This window comes from Glandiceps talaboti, chromosome 1, assembly GCF_964340395.1.
Source record: "Glandiceps talaboti chromosome 1, keGlaTala1.1, whole genome shotgun sequence".
Lineage (NCBI taxonomy): Eukaryota > Metazoa > Hemichordata > Enteropneusta > Spengelidae > Glandiceps > Glandiceps talaboti.
Genome location: NC_135549.1, coordinates 32,179,288 through 32,201,539, shown reverse-complemented (window position 1 = coordinate 32,201,539; position 22,252 = coordinate 32,179,288). Strand labels below are relative to the sequence as shown.

The following is a 22,252-nucleotide window of genomic DNA, read 5'->3' as shown; positions in this document are numbered from 1 at the left end:
TATTGTGTATAGGTATAGAATGTATTTTGTACAGGTATAGAATGTATTGTGTACAGGTATACAATGTATTGTGTACAGGTATAGAATATATTGTGTACAGGTATACAATGTATTGTGTACAGGTATAGAATATATTGTGTACAGGTATACAATGTATTGTGTACAGGTATAGAATATATTGTGTACAGGTATACAATGTATTGTGTACAGGTATACAATGTATTGTGTACAAGTATAGAATGTATTGTGTACAGGTATAGAATGTATTGTGTACAGGTATAGAATGTATTGTGTACAGGTATAGAATGTATTGTGTACAGGTATAGAATATATTGTGTACAGGTATACAATGTATTGTGTACAGGTATACAATGTATTGTGTACAGGTATAGAATATATTGTGTACAGGTATACAATGTATTGTGTACAGGTATAGAATGTATTGTGTACAGGTATAAAATGTATTGTGTATAGGTATAGAATGTATTTTGTTCAGGTATAGAATGTATTGTGTACAGGTATAGAATGCATTGTGTAAAGGTATAGAATGTATTGTGTACAGGTATACAATGTATTGTGTATAGGTATCGAATGTATTGTGTACAGGTATAGAATGCATTGTGTACAGGTATAGAATGTAATGTGTGCAGGTATAGAATGTATTGTGTACATGTATAGAATGTATTGTGTACAGGTATAGAATATATTGTGTACAAGTATACAATGTATTGTGTACAGGTATAGAATGTATTATGTAAAGGTATAGAATGTATTGTGTACAGGTGTAGAATGTATTGTGTACAGGTATAGATTGTAATGTGTACAGGTATAGAATGTATTGTGTATAGGTATCGAATATATTGTGTACAGGTATAGAATGTATTGTTTACAGGTATAGAATGTATTGTGTACAGGTATAGAATGTATTGTGTACAGGTTTAGAATATATTGTGTACAGGTATACAATGTATTGTGTACAGGTATACAATGTATTGTGTACAGGTATAGAATGTATTGTGTATAGGTATAGAATGTATTGTGTACAGGTATAGAATGTATTGTGTATAGGTATCGAATGTATTGTGTACAGGTATAGAATGTATTGTGTACAGGTATACAATGTATTGTGTACAGGTATACAATGTATTGTGTACAGGTATACAATGTATTGTGTATAGGTATAGAATGTATTTTGTACAGGTATAGAATGTATTGTGTACAGGTATACAATGTATTGTGTGCAGGTATAGAATGTATTGTGTACAGGTATAGAATGTATTGTGTACAGGTATAGAATGTATTGTGTATAGGTATCGAATGTATTGTGTACAGGTATAGAATGTATTGTGTACAGGTGTAGAATGTATTGTGTGCAGGTATATAATGTATTGTGTACAGGTATAGAATGTATTGTGTACAGGTATAGAATGTATTGTGTACAGGTATAGAATGTAATGTGTATGTATAGAATGTATTTTGTACAAGTATAGAATGTATTGTGTACAGGTATAGAATGTATTGTGTATAGGTATAGAATGTATTGTGTACAGGTATAGAATGTATTGTAAATGTATAGAATATATTTTGTATAGGTATAGAATGTATTGTGTACAAGTATAGAATGTATTGTGTACAGGTATACAATGTATTGTGTACAGGTATACAATGTATTGTATATGTATAGAATGTATTGTGTACAGGTATAGAATGTATTGTGTGCAGGTATAGAATGTATTGTGTATAGGTATAGAATGTATTGTGTATAGGTATAGAATGTATTGTGTACAGGTATAGAATGTATTGTGTACAGGTATAGAATGTATTGTGTATAGGTATAGAATGTATTGTGTATAGGTATAGAATGTATTGTGTACAGGTATAGAATGTATTGTGTACAGGTATAGAATGTATTGTGTACAGGTATAGAATGTATTGTGTATAGGTATAGAATGTATTGTGTACAGGTATAGAATGTATTGTGTATAGGTATAGAATGTATTGTGTACAGGTATAGAATGTATTGTGTATAGGTATAGAATGTATTGTGTACAGGTATAGAATGTATTGTGTATAGGCATAGAATGTATTGTGTACAGGTATAGAATGTATTGTGTATAGGTATAGAATGTATTGTGTACAGGTATAGAATGTATTGTGTACAGGTATAGAATGTATTGTGTACAGGTATAGAATGTATTTTGTACAGGTATAGAATGTATTGTGTACAGGTATACAATGTATTGTGTACAGGTATAGAATGTATTTTGTACAGGTATAGAATGTATTGTGTACAGGTATAGAATGCATTGTGTAAAGGTATAGAATGTATTGTTTACAGGTATACAATGTATTGTGTATAGGTATCGAATGTATTGTGTACAGGTATAGAATGCATTGTGTACAGGTATAGAATGTAATGTGTGCAGGTATAGAATGTATTGTGTACATGTATAGAATGTATTGTGTACAGGTATAGAATATATTGTGTACAAGTATACAATGTATTGTGTACAGGTATAGAATGTATTATGTAAAGGTATAGAATGTATTGTGTACAGGTGTAGAATGTATTGTGTACAGGTATAGATTGTAATGTGTACAGGTATAGAATGTATTGTGTATAGGTATCGAATATATTGTGTACAGGTATAGAATGTATTGTTTACAGGTATAGAATGTATTGTGTACAGGTATAGAATGTATTGTGTACAGGTTTAGAATATATTGTGTACAGGTATACAATGTATTGTGTACAGGTATACAATGTATTGTGTACAGGTATAGAATGTATTGTGTATAGGTATAGAATGTATTGTGTACAGGTATAGAATGTATTGTGTATAGGTATCGAATGTATTGTGTACAGGTATACAATGTATTGTGTACAGGTATACAATGTATTGTGTACAGGTATACAATGTATTGTGTACAGGTATACAATGTATTGTGTATAGGTATAGAATGTATTTTGTACAGGTATAGAATGTATTGTGTACAGGTATACAATGTATTGTGTGCAGGTATAGAATGTATTGTGTACAGGTATAGAATGTATTGTGTACAGGTATAGAATGTATTGTGTATAGGTATCGAATGTATTGTGTACAGGTATAGAATGCATTGGTTACAGGTATAGAATGTATTGTGTGCAGGTATATAATGTATTGTGTACAGGTATAGAATGTATTGTGTACAGGTATAGAATGTATTGTGTACAGGTATATAATGTAATGTGTATGTATAGAATGTATTTTGTACAAGTATAGAATGTATTGTGTACAGGTATAGAATGTATTGTGTATAGGTATAGAATGTAATGTGTACAGGTATAGAATGTATTGTAAATGTATAGAATATATTTTGTATAGGTATAGAATGTATTGTGTACAAGTATAGAATGTATTGTTTACAGGTATACAATGTATTGTGTACAGGTATACAATGTATTGTATATGTATAGAATGTATTGTGTACAGGTATAGAATGTATTGTGTACAGGTATAGAATGTATTGTGTATAGGTATAGAATGTATTGTGTATAGGTATAGAATGTATTGTGTACAGGTATAGAATGTATTGTGTACAGGTATAGAATGTATTGTGTATAGGTATAGAATGTATTGTGTATAGGTATAGAATGTATTGTGTACAGGTATAGAATGTATTGTGTACAGGTATAGAATGTATTGTGTACAGGTATAGAATGTATTGTGTATAGGTATAGAATGTATTGTGTACAGGTATAGAATGTATTGTGTATAGGTATAGAATGTATTGTGTACAGGTATAGAATGTATTGTGTATAGGTATAGAATGTATTGTGTACAGGTATAGAATGTATTGTGTATAGGCATAGAATGTATTGTGTACAGGTATAGAATGTATTGTGTATAGGTATAGAATGTATTGTGTACAGGTATAGAATGTATTGTGTACAGGTATAGAATGTATTGTGTACAGGTATAGAATGTATTTTGTACAGGTATAGAATGTATTGTGTACAGGTATACAATGTATTGTGTACAGGTATAGAATGTATTTTGTACAGGTATAGAATGTATTGTGTACAGGTATAGAATGCATTGTGTAAAGGTATAGAATGTATTGTTTACAGGTATACAATGTATTGTGTATAGGTATCGAATGTATTGTGTACAGGTATAGAATGCATTGTGTACAGGTATAGAATGTAATGTGTGCAGGTATAGAATGTATTGTGTACATGTATAGAATGTATTGTGTACAGGTATAGAATATATTGTGTACAAGTATACAATGTATTGTGTACAGGTATAGAATGTATTATGTAAAGGTATAGAATGTATTGTGTACAGGTGTAGAATGTATTGTGTACAGGTATAGATTGTAATGTGTACAGGTATAGAATGTATTGTGTATAGGTATCGAATATATTGTGTACAGGTATAGAATGTATTGTTTACAGGTATAGAATGTATTGTGTACAGGTATAGAATGTATTGTGTACAGGTTTAGAATATATTGTGTACAGGTATACAATGTATTGTGTACAGGTATACAATGTATTGTGTACAGGTATAGAATGTATTGTGTATAGGTATAGAATGTATTGTGTACAGGTATAGAATGTATTGTGTATAGGTATCGAATGTATTGTGTACAGGTATACAATGTATTGTGTACAGGTATACAATGTATTGTGTACAGGTATACAATGTATTGTGTACAGGTATACAATGTATTGTGTATAGGTATAGAATGTATTTTGTACAGGTATAGAATGTATTGTGTACAGGTATACAATGTATTGTGTGCAGGTATAGAATGTATTGTGTACAGGTATAGAATGTATTGTGTACAGGTATAGAATGTATTGTGTATAGGTATCGAATGTATTGTGTACAGGTATAGAATGCATTGGTTACAGGTATAGAATGTATTGTGTGCAGGTATATAATGTATTGTGTACAGGTATAGAATGTATTGTGTACAGGTATAGAATGTATTGTGTACAGGTATATAATGTAATGTGTATGTATAGAATGTATTTTGTACAAGTATAGAATGTATTGTGTACAGGTATAGAATGTATTGTGTATAGGTATAGAATGTATTGTGTACAGGTATAGAATGTATTGTAAATGTATAGAATATATTTTGTATAGGTATAGAATGTATTGTGTACAAGTATAGAATGTATTGTTTACAGGTATACAATGTATTGTGTACAGGTATACAATGTATTGTATATGTATAGAATGTATTGTGTACAGGTATAGAATGTATTGTGTACAGGTATAGAATGTATTGTGTATAGGTATAGAATGTATTGTGTATAGGTATAGAATGTATTGTGTACAGGTATAGAATGTATTGTGTACAGGTATAGAATGTATTGTGTATAGGTATAGAATGTATTGTGTATAGGTATAGAATGTATTGTGTACAGGTATAGAATGTATTGTGTACAGGTATAGAATGTATTGTGTATAGGTATAGAATGTATTGTGTACAGGTATAGAATGTATTGTGTACAGGTGTAGAATGTATTGTGTACAGGTGTAGAATGTATTGTAAAACTTTTGTTGTATTTAAACTGATTTTGATGGTGGTGACGTATGCCATGTATAAAGCAAGAATTTTGGAAAGAAGAGCCATAACAAATAATAAGAAGAAATATTTCATATCAAAGATATATTGAAAGAGTTTGTCAATGCTTTGTAAGCTGCTTGTGTAAAGGGATACATTAAATAGAAGTTGACTTTTGGAAATATTATAAATAGATGAATAAATATATATATGTAAATATATATATATATATTTATATATGTATGTATATATATATATATATATATATATATATATATATATATATATATATATATATATATATCTATATAGATATATATATATATATATATATCTATATATATATACGTACGTACGTACGTATGTACGTACATACATACATACATACATACATACATACATACATACATACATACATACATACATACATACATACATACATACAAATGAATAAATGTACAAATGAAAACTGGATGATCTAAACAAAATTCAACTCCAAAGTTCTAAGTAGCTCCTTTGCCCTGTTAGCATGTATATCATCACGAGGTCAGCAATTGATTAGTGTGATTTATAATAACTATATGTTTGTATTCATCGGTCATTAAATGATATAACTGTTTCCCTTGTATACAGGAGTCTGAGTACATTCCACCATCTATGGGATGCTGTGGTAGATGTGTAGTTACATATTGTGTGGATAATGGCGTCAGAAAGAATGTAAGTCCATTATTACTTGCTGTACGGTGATTTAATGTGGTCCTGGTTTTATGTCTAAGCTGTTACAACTTGTCATGCCTATGAAATGTGGGGATTCATACCCTTGTTGTACAATGCCATGATAATGCATGTATATACACATCACTTTGTTTAATCTTTGCGACAAATTCAAATTTGACCGAATGGTGGCTATATATGTGGTCAAAAAGCAATATGTACTGATTCAAATCAATAGGTACTGAATAACATAGAAACTATAATACATATTATCAGGTGAAAGCTGTCTATAAGACCTTGACCTTGATCTTTGGAGTACTTATCAAAGGCAAGCCTGTTATTGTATATCTATTATAGAACTAGTTATTGCATATCACCGGCACTTTTGTAGTATTCATTTCTTGCCAATTTCTTTAAGTCATGTTTTACAGGTATAGTATGAGAAACAAAATATATACAAAGGTTAATTTTGGAGCTTATATCAGTTTTACTTAATGGCAGCTATATCGGAGTAAAAAATAATTATCTGCTGCATAACTAAGAAACTATGATACACAGACACTCAATTCATCCCATTATATGGTGTAAATTGTGTTTTAAGATCTTGACCATCGATCCAGTTATCAATATCAATAATTTCTTGCATATCGCAGAAAATTTGTAATATTTATTTGTTTTCATCAGTGTCTTTTATGTCAGGACACTATTGTCAAATAAAAGAGAGAAACTTCTCTCGCCTTAGACATTATTATTATAGCACCTTGTCAAAGAAGGACATTAGTGCATAGATAGCATATGTGGGTATCATACACATACATGCATATGGATTAAGGAGAAGCATCTCCAAAGAAAGGACTGCATATAAGCACAAACAAATAATTTAAGGTAGATTAAAGCATGGATGGTTTGATGGTGGGGATGACACAAATGCTTTACTCAGTTCTCCAAAATATATTGATCCACCTCCAACCTCTGCTGATGTTCATTTTTGGAGATCCTGCAAATATTCCATTCCATTGTTCATTTTGACCATTTCAGGTTGGGGATGAGTGGCGAGATCCAATGCCTAAAAATCCATGTGACAAAAAAGAATGTAAAACAAATGGTGATGGTATTCCAAGAGTGTATCCCTATTATGTGTCATGTCCTCAAATAGACTGTCCACCACCGGTAAGTAAATTACAGCTATATGTCTAGTAAACTGTCCACCACTGGTAAGTACATTACAGTCTATATATCTAGTAGAGTGTCCACCACTGGTAAGTAAATTACAGTCTATATATCTAGTAGAGTGTCCACCACTGGTAAGTAAATTACAGTCTATATATCTAGTATAGTAGGCTGTCCACCACTGGCAAGTAAATTACAGTCTATATGTCCAGTAGACTGTCCACCACTGGAAATTAATTACAGTCTATATATCTAGTATAGTAGTTTGTCCACCACTGGTAAGTAAATTACATTCTGTATGTCAAGTAGACTGCACATCACTGGTAGGTAAATTATACTCTATATGTCTAGTATAGTAGTCTATCCACCACTGGTAAGTAATTTACAGTCTATATGTCCAGTAGACTGTCCACCACTGGAAAGTAAATTACAGTCTATATGTCCAGTAGACTGTCCACCACTGGTAGGTAAATTACAGTGTCCACCACTGGTAAGTAAATTACAATCTATATGTCTAGTAGACTCTACGCCACTGGTAAGTAAATTACAGTCTATATGTCAAGTAGTCTATCCACCACTGGTAAGTAAATTACAGTCTATATGTCTAGTAGACTTTCCACCTTTGGTAAGTAATATTTTTACACTATCTTGCTTATCAAACTATAAGAAGATTCCTAATCATAGACCGAAACCAAATGACACCACGAATACTGTGTCCTCTGAATACGTTATTTATCTCTGTCTATCTCTTGACTCTCCTAATATGTCATATTTTTGTTTTCCATTTACAGGCAACAACCATCAATGGTACTTGTTGTCCTTCTTGCAGTAAGTGTTTATTAAAGCTTAACTGTCGAATATTTAAAATTGAGACATAATAGATGTACAGCTTTCTCCAAGGTTGAAGCATAGTTCAGGTTATTACATGGAACATAATAAATTACTATAGCTGAGTGAACATTAGAAATTTGCTACAATATGTATCAATTACGGCTGTGTGTCCGATCGTGATGGTAAATATCCAACAGATTATATATCTACATGCAAGAATTCTTAAAACTTAAAAACACATAAATTAGAAAAGGAAGTTGGAAATTCAAATTGCAATTTTGTCATCGTGACCATTCCACAGACCATACTTATTGAAAGGTAAACTGACGTCTGTAGAGTTTAAATAAAGGTGTATCAAGTGTATTCTTCTTCACCGTTGAAGTGTACATCCACACTGACAAAACTAATCAAAGTGATTTTTTCATGACAAAGAAACTCCTCGTTAATTAACATATTCGTTTGTTTATGTTACAGGTGCTCCCCGTCAACAAGTGTGTAAACGAAGCACAGACAACATTGAGATCGAACTGAAAGACTGCCTTAGTAATGGGACTGTTGAAGTCGGTATTTGTGATGGTAGATGCGACAGTAAGTCATCATACTCATTTCAGAGTAACGCAGTGGAGATGAACTGTAAGTGTTGTGAACCAAGCGTCACCAGTAAACGACAAGTCGATCTGAAATGTAGAGACGGGAGTACGCAGTCAGCCGAATACGACTTCATAGAGAGCTGTACATGCCATGACTGCCAGCACAGTGCACCACGTACTACGCAACAACTACCTGTAGTAACAATGCCATATGATTCGCCTTAAAACCACATTACAATCATTTAATACCTATATGTATTTAGAGTTTTGGTTATTTTGATTACACGCTATGACTTTTGATTTTTGCCGCACATACGAAGTTTGAAACTACAAGTTTGTTTTATAGACCAGATTTAAACTGAATGCCTCCCGTAAGGGCGAAACCATATTTTGTTTGGTCCTGCGCAAATTGTTGGCATGCAAAATTCTGATCTATAGCTATTACGCATGATCTACCCCTTAATTGATATATTAATTATATGAAAATATGTGAAATTTGAAGATTGCATACCGAACATATTGCCTAATTATCGAATATCATTTGCATATTTAAGAAATTAGACTGTACATGAAGAGGGCAAGCTCCAAGTTTTGTATAATTTGGTACATACATTAATGATATCAGTGTGCACATGTCTCATAAAGCTTACTGATGTAAAACTTAGTTTTAATGAGTCATTTACATAATTATTGATTTTCAGTAATCAGACTATATCTTACAAATGCAATTCAATAAAATTTGGTACATCAAACATAACTAATTGCATATGATATGTTGCATTCCAACAATTATCGTGTGTAGGAACGACAATGTAAAGATTTTGTCCTAATGGAATGCATTCAGTTTAAATCAGATTACAAATAATAATGTTGATTGAAGTGGCATCTACCCAGCATGTACTGAATGTACGCAATACATATCGACCTTATGGTAACGACGACTCACTGTTGCTATGGGAAACGGGCCATTTTTGACATTGAGAATATTGCTTTACCTATACCAAATCATTTTTGCATTGTGTCTCAGTGTTAAGATAATAAAGTCTAAAATTCACTCACTGTCACGGTTTTGGGACATGATGATGTTATTCAACGATTGTTGGTGTTTAAGCAATTTGCTTGGGGTCGTTTTCAATAGGTTTGGAAGTCGATAGTTGTGGGTGACGTAGACCTTGAATGTAGAACCCTACGTCGACCAGTTAGTAATCAGACGACAGTCTTAGTCTCCGATTTACTTATTTGTCCTGTAGTAAGTTATGCTGTTACGCCACTCCCTTGATTTAAATACAAAACTAAAGCATTGCCATTATAATATTTAATCACATTACACTAATATAAAGTTGGTTGTTTTCACAAAGAAAGTATCATGGACACTGTCCCACTACCGAATTCGATTTCTGGATTCAATAACAGTTCATGTCGTGCGTTTGTCAGTCTATGACTTGGGTTTGTCAGTCTATGTCTTGGGTTTGTCAGTCTATGTCTTGGGTTTGTCAGTCTATGACTTGGGCGCGTAAACATGAGCGCATTCCAATATTCGAGACACTTTTTGCTCCAGATAAGTTTCATATGTTCGATTCAAAAAGACACTTAAATTTAATGGAAAATGTCATCTAGTTTGCACTGAGTACTGGGAGAAAATTATAAGTGAGAGATCTATATATGTTTTCCTAATCATGCTACTACTACGAATGTATCATTTCCACGTACTGAGCTTTGGCGATAACACTGACAAATGCAGCAGTGTTACATAACATACATACATACATACATACATACATACATACATACATGCATGCATGCATACATACATACATACATGCATGCATACATACATGCATGCATGCATGCATGCATGCATGCATACATACATACATACATACATACATACATACATACATACATACATACATACATACATACATTTGCGAATCTGAAATCAATGATAAATCAAAGCTTCAGTATGACTTCATCTTTTTCCAAAAAACCGAGTTTCTCCGAAAACTACGACAGTGAGTGTATAATTAATAATTGTAATGTATCTTAAAATCCAAAGAAAATTTCACCGTATTTAGTGAATAATTGCCACTGAACCATGACGAAACCTCAGATACATTTGTTAAGGGTAGAATTTCAAAATTACATGCAACTACGACTAGACAAATAGCTTTTCATAGTATATGATACTAGTGTAGAAGATATGACTTTGACGCCTACGTGTAGGCAGCGATTTAGACTCTAGTATTCAAGAGGTGACTTTGGCTTGCATGTAAGAATTGACTTAGATTCACGTATATAAGAAGTGACTTAGACTCCATGTAAGAATTGACTTAAAATCTCGTATATAAGTGACTTAGACTCATGTATACGAATTACTCTCGAAAGACTTGTGCTATTCATTGCATATTTTGTAACGTAACTATCCTTTTTGAAATAATTTGAGTTTTTTTTTTCTTGACGCCATTAAATTTGTTTATAATGCCAGATTTGGTTGCAAGATAAATGAGGTTTTCATACAATTGTTCTTATTAACACTTACCCTTGTAAAACGTTCAATATTTACAAAATCTACTTTGCTATCGATTTCGCAGTTGACAACAAATACTCACAGCATATGCGTATATAAATATATTGTGTCATGTAATGCTATTCTTGGGATGTATTACAAGTTAACGTTATAATGAAATGCAAGTAATACATCCATTGACAACTTTCATATTGTACTACATTTCTATACGTCAATGCTATAGACTTTGTTTCTTATTCCAACACTTGTCCAATGGCGTTTCTTCGCGCTCTAGGGGGCGCTATACATTTCTAGGCACAAAAACCAAAGATAATTTTCTTCCAACTAAACTGGACGTGGTTTCCTTGAAGCTGAATTTGCGGTAGATTATTAATTTTTGAATAAATATCGGATAATAATGCAACAAATTGTGTCACAGTTTTTACTCTCAATAGACAACTCGATCGACGTGTCAACATGTCATTAATTTATCATTGGACGTAACATACATTCGGTACATAGTGTATTTTTAGAAAATGTATGTAGCTCTGAGTACAGACAGTGTTGCCCTTGGGTTTCACTCGATCGTGTGAAATGACATTTCTGTCTCAAAGATGGCCATATTTTCACTCCATACTAACAAAACCAGAGACATAACACACACCAGGATCCTGTATAAGCATTGCTATTCTTTCACAATGCAATAAAAATAGGCTTCTGCTTTAAAAAGATACACATGAAGATTGTAATGGCTTCAATTGTTTACTTTAAATAAAAAATTAGGTAACTTTACCCTTTTCTCAAACCTGGGGTAGTGAAAAGGACTTCTCTCATCATGTGAACCCTCCCCTTTATTGCCGTCTGTGGCAGTTGAGCACCCTCCCATCCCCACCATACGATGACCACAATATATAATTGAAGTGATATCAAATATATTCAATAAAGGACACAGGCCTAACTAATCTAAATATAAACGACACCGGTCTACCTAATCTAAATATAAAGCAACTGTATACAATACAGGACAACATTCAGATTTGGACAGGGGTAATACCTCATTAATTCTTAAATTAGGTCACAAATGTTGTCAGCAATATTATCGATTCATTGTGTCAATAGGGATAGTGTAAGACAGGTACAATCCCTTGATTCAGATGTAATACTAACTTATATCAGTCAACCTAAAGATGGTGTTGCATATTGCTCAGCCTGTGACTGATTACTATTCGCAATTTATTGACTCAGTTGTCCATACATGGACTGACTTTATGTTTTCCCTATCGTTTTCAGTAGGCCAAATAGTATCATAGCAGTTGTTTTATTCATGAACTGGCCAACATAAACAATTAGTGTTTATTACAAATGTGGAAATACCACAAATAAACCAATAACCAGGAATCTATAAAAGTATGTGAAACTGATTTCACTCCGTGTACAAATGATATCCTAACTGAAGTACGTAATTACATCATCATCGCAAACCACGACCGTTTTACGGCACCGTCCTTAACAAGCCGGTCCCGACTTGTATTTGACAGTGTAGTGGAAGAAATAATAACTCTGGTTTGTGAGAATGAATTACATTCGCTAATGATGTACATCTACAGTGGCCCGCAAATGAAAAGACAAAACAAATATTTTTAACAATTTTTTTTTAACTTTCGACACAAAAATCTTTAATAGTTATATCAAAAGTTCCAAAACAAAACATTTTTCAGGCGCACAATTTGATTTGAAACAAGACAAATTTAAACTGTAAACATGCAACATATAATTTGGAAACAACACAAACTAAATGTGTTGACGCATAGAGATGTGTACATTTAGTCAAGAAAAGAACCAATATTCTTTATGCCATGGGCCTAACTCTAAACATTAGCCCGATGTCAGAATTTTCAGGGGGTGGGGGTGGGAGGAGAGGGGCTGAACCTATGAGAAAAGTTGTCGGTTCATGTAAAATCTTTGAATTTGAATGGGCAAGCTTGAAATCTTTAGTGCCTGAATGGGAAGAGGGTAGACTGAAAGTTCAGCAACAGGAGAGGGATGGTAAGGACGTCCCTAGCGACATATTTTACAGTACAAGGGTAGTTGTACACTGTATAAGAATATAGCATGTCTGACAAATTACTGAAGGACAGGTGGATGGACGGAACCCATTTTAATAGTCCTCTAATAATAGTAATAGGAACTGAATACAAAATATCAATGAACTTACAATGTTAGGTTAAATACAAACTATCCATGAACTTTACAATGCTAGGTCAAGTACAAACTATCCGTGAACTTACAATGCTAGGTCAAGTACAAACTATCCGTGAACTTACAATGCTAGGTCAAGTACAAACTATCCATGAACTTACAATGCTAGGTCAAGTACAAACTATCCGTGAACTTTACAATTATGGGTCAAGTACAAAATATCAATGAACTTACAATGTTAGGTTAAATACAAACTATCCGTGAACTTACAATGCTAGGTCAAGTACAAACTATACGTACATTTTACAATGCTAGGTCAAGAACAAACTATATACATACATCTACAACTATATAACTATATATATAACTATATATAACTATATATATATATATATATATATATATATATATATATATATATATATATATATATGTGTGTGTGTGTGTGTGTGTGTGTGTGTGTGTGTGTTCTTCCGTATTTTGAGGTTATATGAGAAAAATCAGAATGTCGTAGTACAGTCACAGTATTTATGTGACTTTACACATCTTGATGGCTTTGTCTTTTTTTCGTTTTGATATCTACGAAGAGATCAAAGATAAACTCGAAAATCTCTGCCAGCGTGACGATAGACATACCAACCCATAAACCAACAGCGCCCCCTAAGTCCGCCAGTAGTTGCATGTGCTGAAAGAGATAGTCAAGTAGCCCTTAGATACATGTACAAGTATGAAGTCCGTATACAATTTTTACACTGATCAGTTAAGACTATAGTCCATATGCCAAATCCAACCTCTAATTATAGTATGATGTCCTTGTCTAGATCTGTGTCCCATTTCAGATTTGTATAGGGGACGAATAAGAAATCGGCAATGCGGAGGGGGGGGGGGAGCCTGAAAATTCTGATGTTCTGACAGGGGGTGTCACATAATATTTTACTTGTGATTTGAACCAAATCTAACCCCAAGAGCAGCCGTTTATGAAGTGCATTTTTCAAATTTTCTTGCGGCTTTGCCACAATAAGTTCTTACACTTGATCTATGTTGAAATATCATGAGGTGGGCGACCGCCAGAGAATGTGTTTGCAATTGTGTCTGCCTTAATCTCGTGACGGCTATTGACGGGTTTTCAATTATGTGTATGGTTTGAAATTGTACGCCTCTAAATGGCCTCCTATATGTGCTTGTAGGGCTTTGCCTTAGCCCCGCTAGCTACGCATCGCCAAGTAAAGGTTACAGCTCAATGTGTAGGGGGGGAACTACCATATAATTCTATATAAGTAACAATGCCTGTAGCCTGGGGAGGGGGTTACGGAAATCACTGGGTCCATTCCGGTGGGGGGGGGGGTGGCATGATATTTTTTACATAATGAAGGGGGTAGCGAAATAAAAATTAACAAAATATTAATCTCATCACAAAGACATGCAAGAGAAATTCACCCTGTAATGGCTTACTGTTGTTTAGTAACTTCAATTAAATAATGGTAATTTCTTAATTGTTATTGCCATTATTGTTAAGTCTTATGTGACATTATTATATGTATACATATGCATACGTTATGTAATTTCAAATTGCCAAATTGAATATTATCCATGCAGTTATAATGTTGTTTCAGAAACAAATAAGATTCATTTTGAACAAAAGTACATAATCTTACTGGATAGGCAGGTTCTTGAGTGGTATAAAAATAGTTGAGTTCTTCAAAGTAAACATTGACCTTAACAAGGTTGTTCCTAACAGGTAGAAGAGAAGCATGTAAACATGTACACTCGAACAGATTAACATTGTCATGTAAATATATATAAACCAACTTGACCAATGTCAAACATACGATGTATCAACAATGGTTTACAATGAGAGAGAGAGAGAGAGAGAGAGAGAGAGAGAGAGAGAGAGAGAGAGAGAGAGAGAGAGAGAGAGAGAGAGAGAGAGAGAGAGAGAGAGAGGTGTAAGCATTTAATTGTGTCATCTTTGATATCCGTCAAAATGAGATATTTCAATGATTGATCATTTACCTCACATACTCGTCATCTATCAGGTTTGCTAGAGAAGGGTTGTTTTCATGACGTAGACGTGCAATGAGATATGGCTGAAATATAGATATGATAAATCATAATGAGCAACACTTACAAGTTACAATACTATCAATGAATGGGATAAATTATAATTAAATAACCCTTTTTGTTTGATAATTCACAATCAATCAACCAACCAACCAACCAACCAACCAACCAACCAAAAAACCAATCAACAAACTATCAAACCAACCAATCACCCACCCACCCCATACACACTATCCCGCCCTTCCTCCCTTTACTCACTCATCAACCAATCACTCAATCAATCACTCACTCTTTTGCTCATCCTCTAGTCAGACAGACAGACAGACAGACAGACAGACAGACAGTCACTCACTCACTCACTCACTCACTCACTCACTCACTCACTCACTCACTCACTCACTCCCTCACTCACTCACTCACTCACTCACCCACTCACCCACTGACTGACTGACTGACTGACTGACTGACTGACTGACTGACTCACTCACTCACTCACTCACTCACTCACTCACCAATCCAAAATGTGAATTAATAATTTTATTGTGTAATATTGCAAAAAGAACATTCATCATGTTTACCATATAGTTTTGAGAGGGCCATTGGAACTGCGATACGACTTGAGAATATATATCCTCACTGAAAATAAACACATTTTATTGTTTTAGTTAGACAGACGTAGGTTAGGCACACACAGTACATGATATCACTAACCGGTAGGGAACAGGTAGTATTAACAGGTATGAAACAGGTATGGTAAACATGTATGGAACAGGTATGGGCAACATGTATGGAACATGTATGGTAAACAGGTATAATTAACAGGTATGGAACTGTAATTAAGCAGGAATGGTATGGGGTCTAACTGAGAAAAATAACCATTTCAAAGTTGAAATACCATGTATGGGTGATTAATTCGAAAGTTTTGAATGCAATCAGTATCATGAGTTTTTTAATTGGTTAAACAAGTTTCAGTAGTTGTATTCAAACATCCCATCACATGAATACGCTGTCTAAGCTTGTCACTAAATATTTCAAGACTTTATTATTTCAATAAATCATTTCATCTTCTGTCATGTGGTTTAAACAAGAATGAATAATTGATAATATTTCTCTTGTAATACAAAATAACCCTGCTATATTTGTTTAAAAATGGGTTTCACTTACTTGCAGGGCGATTTACAAGTACAGTCCAGGTTGCCATATTCATTAAGGTATTGCACAACCCACTGACAGATAGCTGAGGTATATAAAGAAACAATAACGCATGTTAGATGTTAGAATATTACAAGATTGTATATTTGTAAGTTTTTGCTTGGTCTCCCTCTCCTCCCTATCCATACAGGTTTCCATTAATGAGACACTTATAATTATACATGTACTATGTGAATAAACTGAAAGAATGGTTACCTTGTTTGGGGTTGTCTTCAAAGTTACCACATACAGGAAATGGCAGTTCGTCAGATGTAAGACCAACACAACCACAAAGTTTATATAGATGTCTTTGAAGGCATTCGTATTGGCAAGCCTAGATTGATTGATTGATTGAGACACTGATAGTCAGTAATCAAGATATATATTAAATGTTCAGGTTAGCATTCCGTCAAATAATAATTAAATAATCAAAAACTATTATACAAAAAACCTAATTTTAATACTGATCAAGTTTATTTAAATATTAACCACCCTTAGTAAGGTAGTTTGTTATGCTGACTTCACAAAAGGGGTGGTCATTTTATGAACATTCGTTGCCATGGCAACCAAATCACCATAATCTGTGGATTATTTTTTCCACATTTTGTCATACAATATGGAAATAAAATAAAATCTAGTAAAAATATTCCTTGTTTTTGGCATGTATGAGTCGGTGCTATCTAATGTAACACAAATTGAGTGAAATAGGCTAGCTGTTTTCATGGAAACATACAGAAGGATACTGTTTTGGTAAAATATTTTCTGCTGACAAAATAATGTTATGAATATAATAATAATCAGGTTTAGTTGCATATTGACCACACAAAGTGGGGTAGTCTCTTATACTGAGTTCAAAAAATGTTAACATTCTATGAAAATCAGTTACCATGGTAATAAAATCATGTACCTTCCCGTAAATTCTACAAGGTTCAATGCACGTTCAAATAATATATGCTACTGTCAATGAAACAGTGACACTACAATGTGATATTTCATTATATTCCTGAATGTACATTTCTTCGAATATTTTCATACTTAGCACATAAATTTGAAGATAAGACCCTGACTTGTAAACACTATTGTTATAGTCCATTCAATAACTGTGACCCAGGTATTACATTTTCTGCAGAAAACAAATGTGCCAGTACATAGTCTCAGGACAGCAGCTTTCAAACAAACAGCATTCTGAATTTCTCTTCAATCGGGGACTTCATTTGTAACTTGAAAGATTAAGGAATGCTCGCGAGTAAAATTCGACTACGTGTGGTCACATTGATTGCTATGCTGTCTGTCAGTCACACAATATTTGCCTATTTCAAGACAGAGATGTACTGCAATCGAGGTCCTCATATCAGACATTGAAACACTCTAACCCCTCAGCAAGTAAGCCAAAGTGTAAATGTACGAGCCTCATAATGTATACATTGTGATCATAAGTAGATGTACACACCTCAGTGCTAAACTTTTTTTTATGAAGCTAGGGAGCCAAAAGTGCAAAAGCACATATGCATGTACTGTAAATTCAGTAGCTGCATTCAATACATTCTTCAATTCTCAAAAAAAGATGTGCCCTCTCTCTATTGCTATGGCAACTGTTCTTGACGACAGACCATATCCTACAACCACTCTTTCAATTTTAAAGTGAATCATTTTCAATGTTTTAAAACGAACTGAAAAGGTGAAGGAAAATAGTGATCACATACATCTAGTACTTTTTTCTCAGTGACATAAATCTGTGATGGTATTTCTACACTCCTTTAATTATGTGATTATCATTATTATATAATATTTAGCCCCTACACTTGTAATATTAATAATTAAATAATATATAAATAATGATAATTTTAATAATGATTAAGTTTATTGCACATTGACCACCCTACATGGTGAAGTTTGTTTCATTTAATGAACATCCGTTGCCATGGTAACCGAAATCACCACAATATGCTAACTATTTTTCCAAAATTTGACATAAAACATGTAAAAAATGAAATTTAGTTCAAAAATTTCCTTGTTTTTGGTACGTTTAGGTTGGTGCTATCTGTTGTAACTTAAAGTGTCTAAATAGTAGACCTGTTTCCATGGAAACGTACACTAGGCCTGAAAATGTTGTTTTGATTAAATACATATGCATCTGATAAATAAGGTTATAAATTTAATAATAATCTATTTTATTTGCATATTGACCATCCTACATAAGTACAAAACTATAAAAGTATTCCAATAGTTTTTTATGAGTTTTCCTTTTATCCAGCAGCTAACTGTAATCATGCAATGTACAAACAAAATTCCCGTGTAAAGTTAGGATTATACCCAACATTATTGAAAATATGGTAATGTTTTCTGATCTTCTTGGACACATTTTGATTTTTGATGAAAGTTAAGTTAAATTTTTTGACAAAATAGTTTTATGTAGAACATCTCATTTTATTTTTCCAATCACACATATATATGTAACATACATAATGTATGTACAGAATTACGTAATGTACACAACATTCATACGTAACGAACATAGCATGCATACATTTATACGTAACATACTTACATACATACATACGTACATACATACATACATACATACATACATACATACCCCCACACACACACATACATACATACATACATACATACATACATACATACATACATACATACATTACATACATACATACATTACATACATACATACATACATACATACATACATACATACATACTCATCTTCCACATCACGTTTTTTTAATACAAATACTGCAAAGCCAAGCTGATCGGTTAAGATTAAGTCTACTTCCTTCTTCTATGGATAAAGGGAATGCCGAACACCGAAAACGGACGAAGGTTTGAATAAGTTTCCAACAACAATTTAATGTAAGGTGCCTTTCTGGCTGAAGAAGGTTTTTAAATTGAGTATAAGTGCGTAATTTTGATTTCCTTATAAGCTTGGCTTTCCATTGCTGCTTTAGTATATCTGAAATTCTAGTTGCATAGTTAGAAAAATATTTTTTTTTATTTCCTATTTATTGTGTTATCCATGCATAGCCAAACCCATAAGAGAGTAAAGTATTCTTTATAGTTGTCGCGCATGTATGTCTGCCTAAATCATCAAGGTTACATAACATAATATAAGCTTGCCTTGGGAGGCGATGATGAGGCATTGCTAAAATATTTTCCCAGTAACGTATACAGTGCTCTAAAAAGTGTGATAAAAGACAGGGAGGCGACCACATTCACCAATCACCACCTCAATGCAAGCATGACTTTGTAGCCCCAAAGATTTCCGGCACCATATTCTATGGACTTTTTCAATTACATCAAAGTGTTGAAAGCCCCACATTTCTGAGCCAAAGCAGAGAATTGGTAAAATAATTGTATCGAAAAGTTTGAAATGGCTGTCTAATGGAAAGAATTCGAGTTTCCACCTTGTAGCAGACAACACATTCAATACTTTATTGGCTTAGGTTTGTACCGCTTTGGAATAGGTGTTCCCAGAAGAAAGAAGCAGGCCGAGATACTTATAGTATGAAACAACACTTACAGGGTTATTGCCAAAATAGTTTTATAAGTTTTAGGGGCAGCGTGGAAGGAAGGCTTAGGGCGAGAGTGACCTAGACTGGGGAAGACTGTTCCAAATTAAAGGAACAGTGCAAGAAAAGGAATGTTCACCGAGCTGCTTAGTGACAAATTGTATCTTTAGGATTGGGTGTCGGAAGAAGACCTAAGTTATCGATGGGGAGCATAAAGGTGAAGAAGATGAGAAAGATATTCAGAAACGGTCACATCCAACGCATCATAACAAACAGAAGAAACCATGTATTGTATGTGAGAGTTGATCGGTAGCCAATGCAAAGAGTGTAGAAGTGGTTCAACATTGAACTTTGTAAGTTCTTGGCAAACAAAGTAACATTAAGGCAGACACAAGTACATACTATCACCTACAACTTGTGGTGAATTGCTGAGAAAAATATCGTCACAACTAATCGAAAATCTATAACAAACATAATGACGGTTTTCACATCTTTGGATCCGAATGTTAATCCAAAAATAATATTCTGTCGACACCTGACCTGACCTGATTTATTGACAAGTCAAGATGATGGGTAGGGGTGAAAACGGACGACACCATTCATTGATGACAAGTTGTGATGACACTCAATCGAACAAAAAATTGATCTATATATTTGAATGAATTGTGATGTTTAATTCATATGTCATAATTGATATCTCGACGTCAATATTTGACGCATCCCTTGCGTATTATAAACTCGTATGTATCATTTTGATATTAAACCTTCCTTGAATTTCGATCAATGTTAGCCATATACATGTTATAACTTGTACAATACATACTGATGAAATTAATAGATAAAACCCGATTTTCATTAAATTGAATGAAGTAGAAAAATAGTCCCCTGCCCAATGATTTGACTAGCTTATTATCCCTAACAACAGAAACGATGACACCGCAGTTTGGCCATGATTTGTACTTTACAAATTATCTCCAACAACATAAAGTAAAACACTTTCCGTTAATTTTCAAAGTAGATTTAAATATGGAATATGTGTATGATTATTCCTAGTAAGTCTAGTGTCAGCTGAACTCCATCAATTCCGACAGAATAAATACAACACAATGAAGTTACAGAAAGTCCTTTAAATAGATGCAATCCCTCATTTTTCATCTATGTACAGTATAATATATCAAACGTACAATAACATGACTACCTAGAGATATATTGTAGAATACACGATTACCTACCTAATCCATATACTGTAGAATACACGATTACCTACCGATATACTGTAGAATACACGATTACCTACCGATATACTGTAGAATACACGATTACCTACCTAATGCATATACTGTAACATACACGATTACCTACCGATATACTGTAGAATACAAGATTACCTACTGATATACTGTAGAATACACGATTACCTACCGATTTACTGTAGAATACACGATTACCTACCGATTTACTGTAGAATACACGATTACCTACCTAATGCATATACTGTAGAATACACGATTACCTACCGATATACTGTAGCATACACGATTACCTACCGATATACTGTAAAATACACGATTACCTACTGATATACTGTAGAATACAAGATTACCTACCGATATACTGTAGAATACACGATTACCTACCTAATGCATATACTGTACAATACACGATTACCTACCTATATTCTGTAGAATACACGATTACCTACCGATATACTGTAGAATACACGATTACCTACCGATATACTGTAGAATACACGATTACCTACCGATATACTGTAGAATACACGATTACCTACCTAATGCATATACTGTAGAATACACGATTACCTACCGATATACTGTAGAATACACGATTACCTACCGATTTACTGTAGAATACACGATTACCTACCTAATTCA

The 22,252-nt window shown here is 33.4% G+C and overlaps 1 protein-coding gene and 1 long non-coding RNA gene across 2 annotated transcripts in view; one reads left to right on the top strand and one right to left on the bottom strand.

Moving 5' to 3' along the window:
• The window catches only part of LOC144441921 (uncharacterized), a 98,839-nt gene extending 88,198 nt beyond the window's left edge, over positions 1 to 10,641 (top strand). The window contains exons 36-39 of the mRNA XM_078131190.1: positions 6,202 to 6,285; positions 7,321 to 7,452; positions 8,244 to 8,280; positions 8,758 to 10,641. Of these exons, the coding sequence (XP_077987316.1) occupies positions 6,202 to 6,285; positions 7,321 to 7,452; positions 8,244 to 8,280; positions 8,758 to 9,098 (594 nt within the window). The 3' untranslated portion in view covers positions 9,099 to 10,641. The remainder of the gene's footprint in view (positions 1 to 6,201; positions 6,286 to 7,320; positions 7,453 to 8,243; positions 8,281 to 8,757) is intronic.
• A 3,577-nt stretch (positions 10,642 to 14,218) lies between these two features.
• Positions 14,219 to 15,643, bottom strand: LOC144434041 (uncharacterized). Its single transcript, XR_013480822.1, has 3 exons — positions 15,592 to 15,643; positions 15,234 to 15,309; positions 14,219 to 14,263 (listed from the first exon to the last, which is right to left on the bottom strand). It is a non-coding gene; the product is annotated as an uncharacterized LOC144434041 (long non-coding RNA).
• Between the last annotated feature and the right edge of the window lie 6,609 nt (positions 15,644 to 22,252).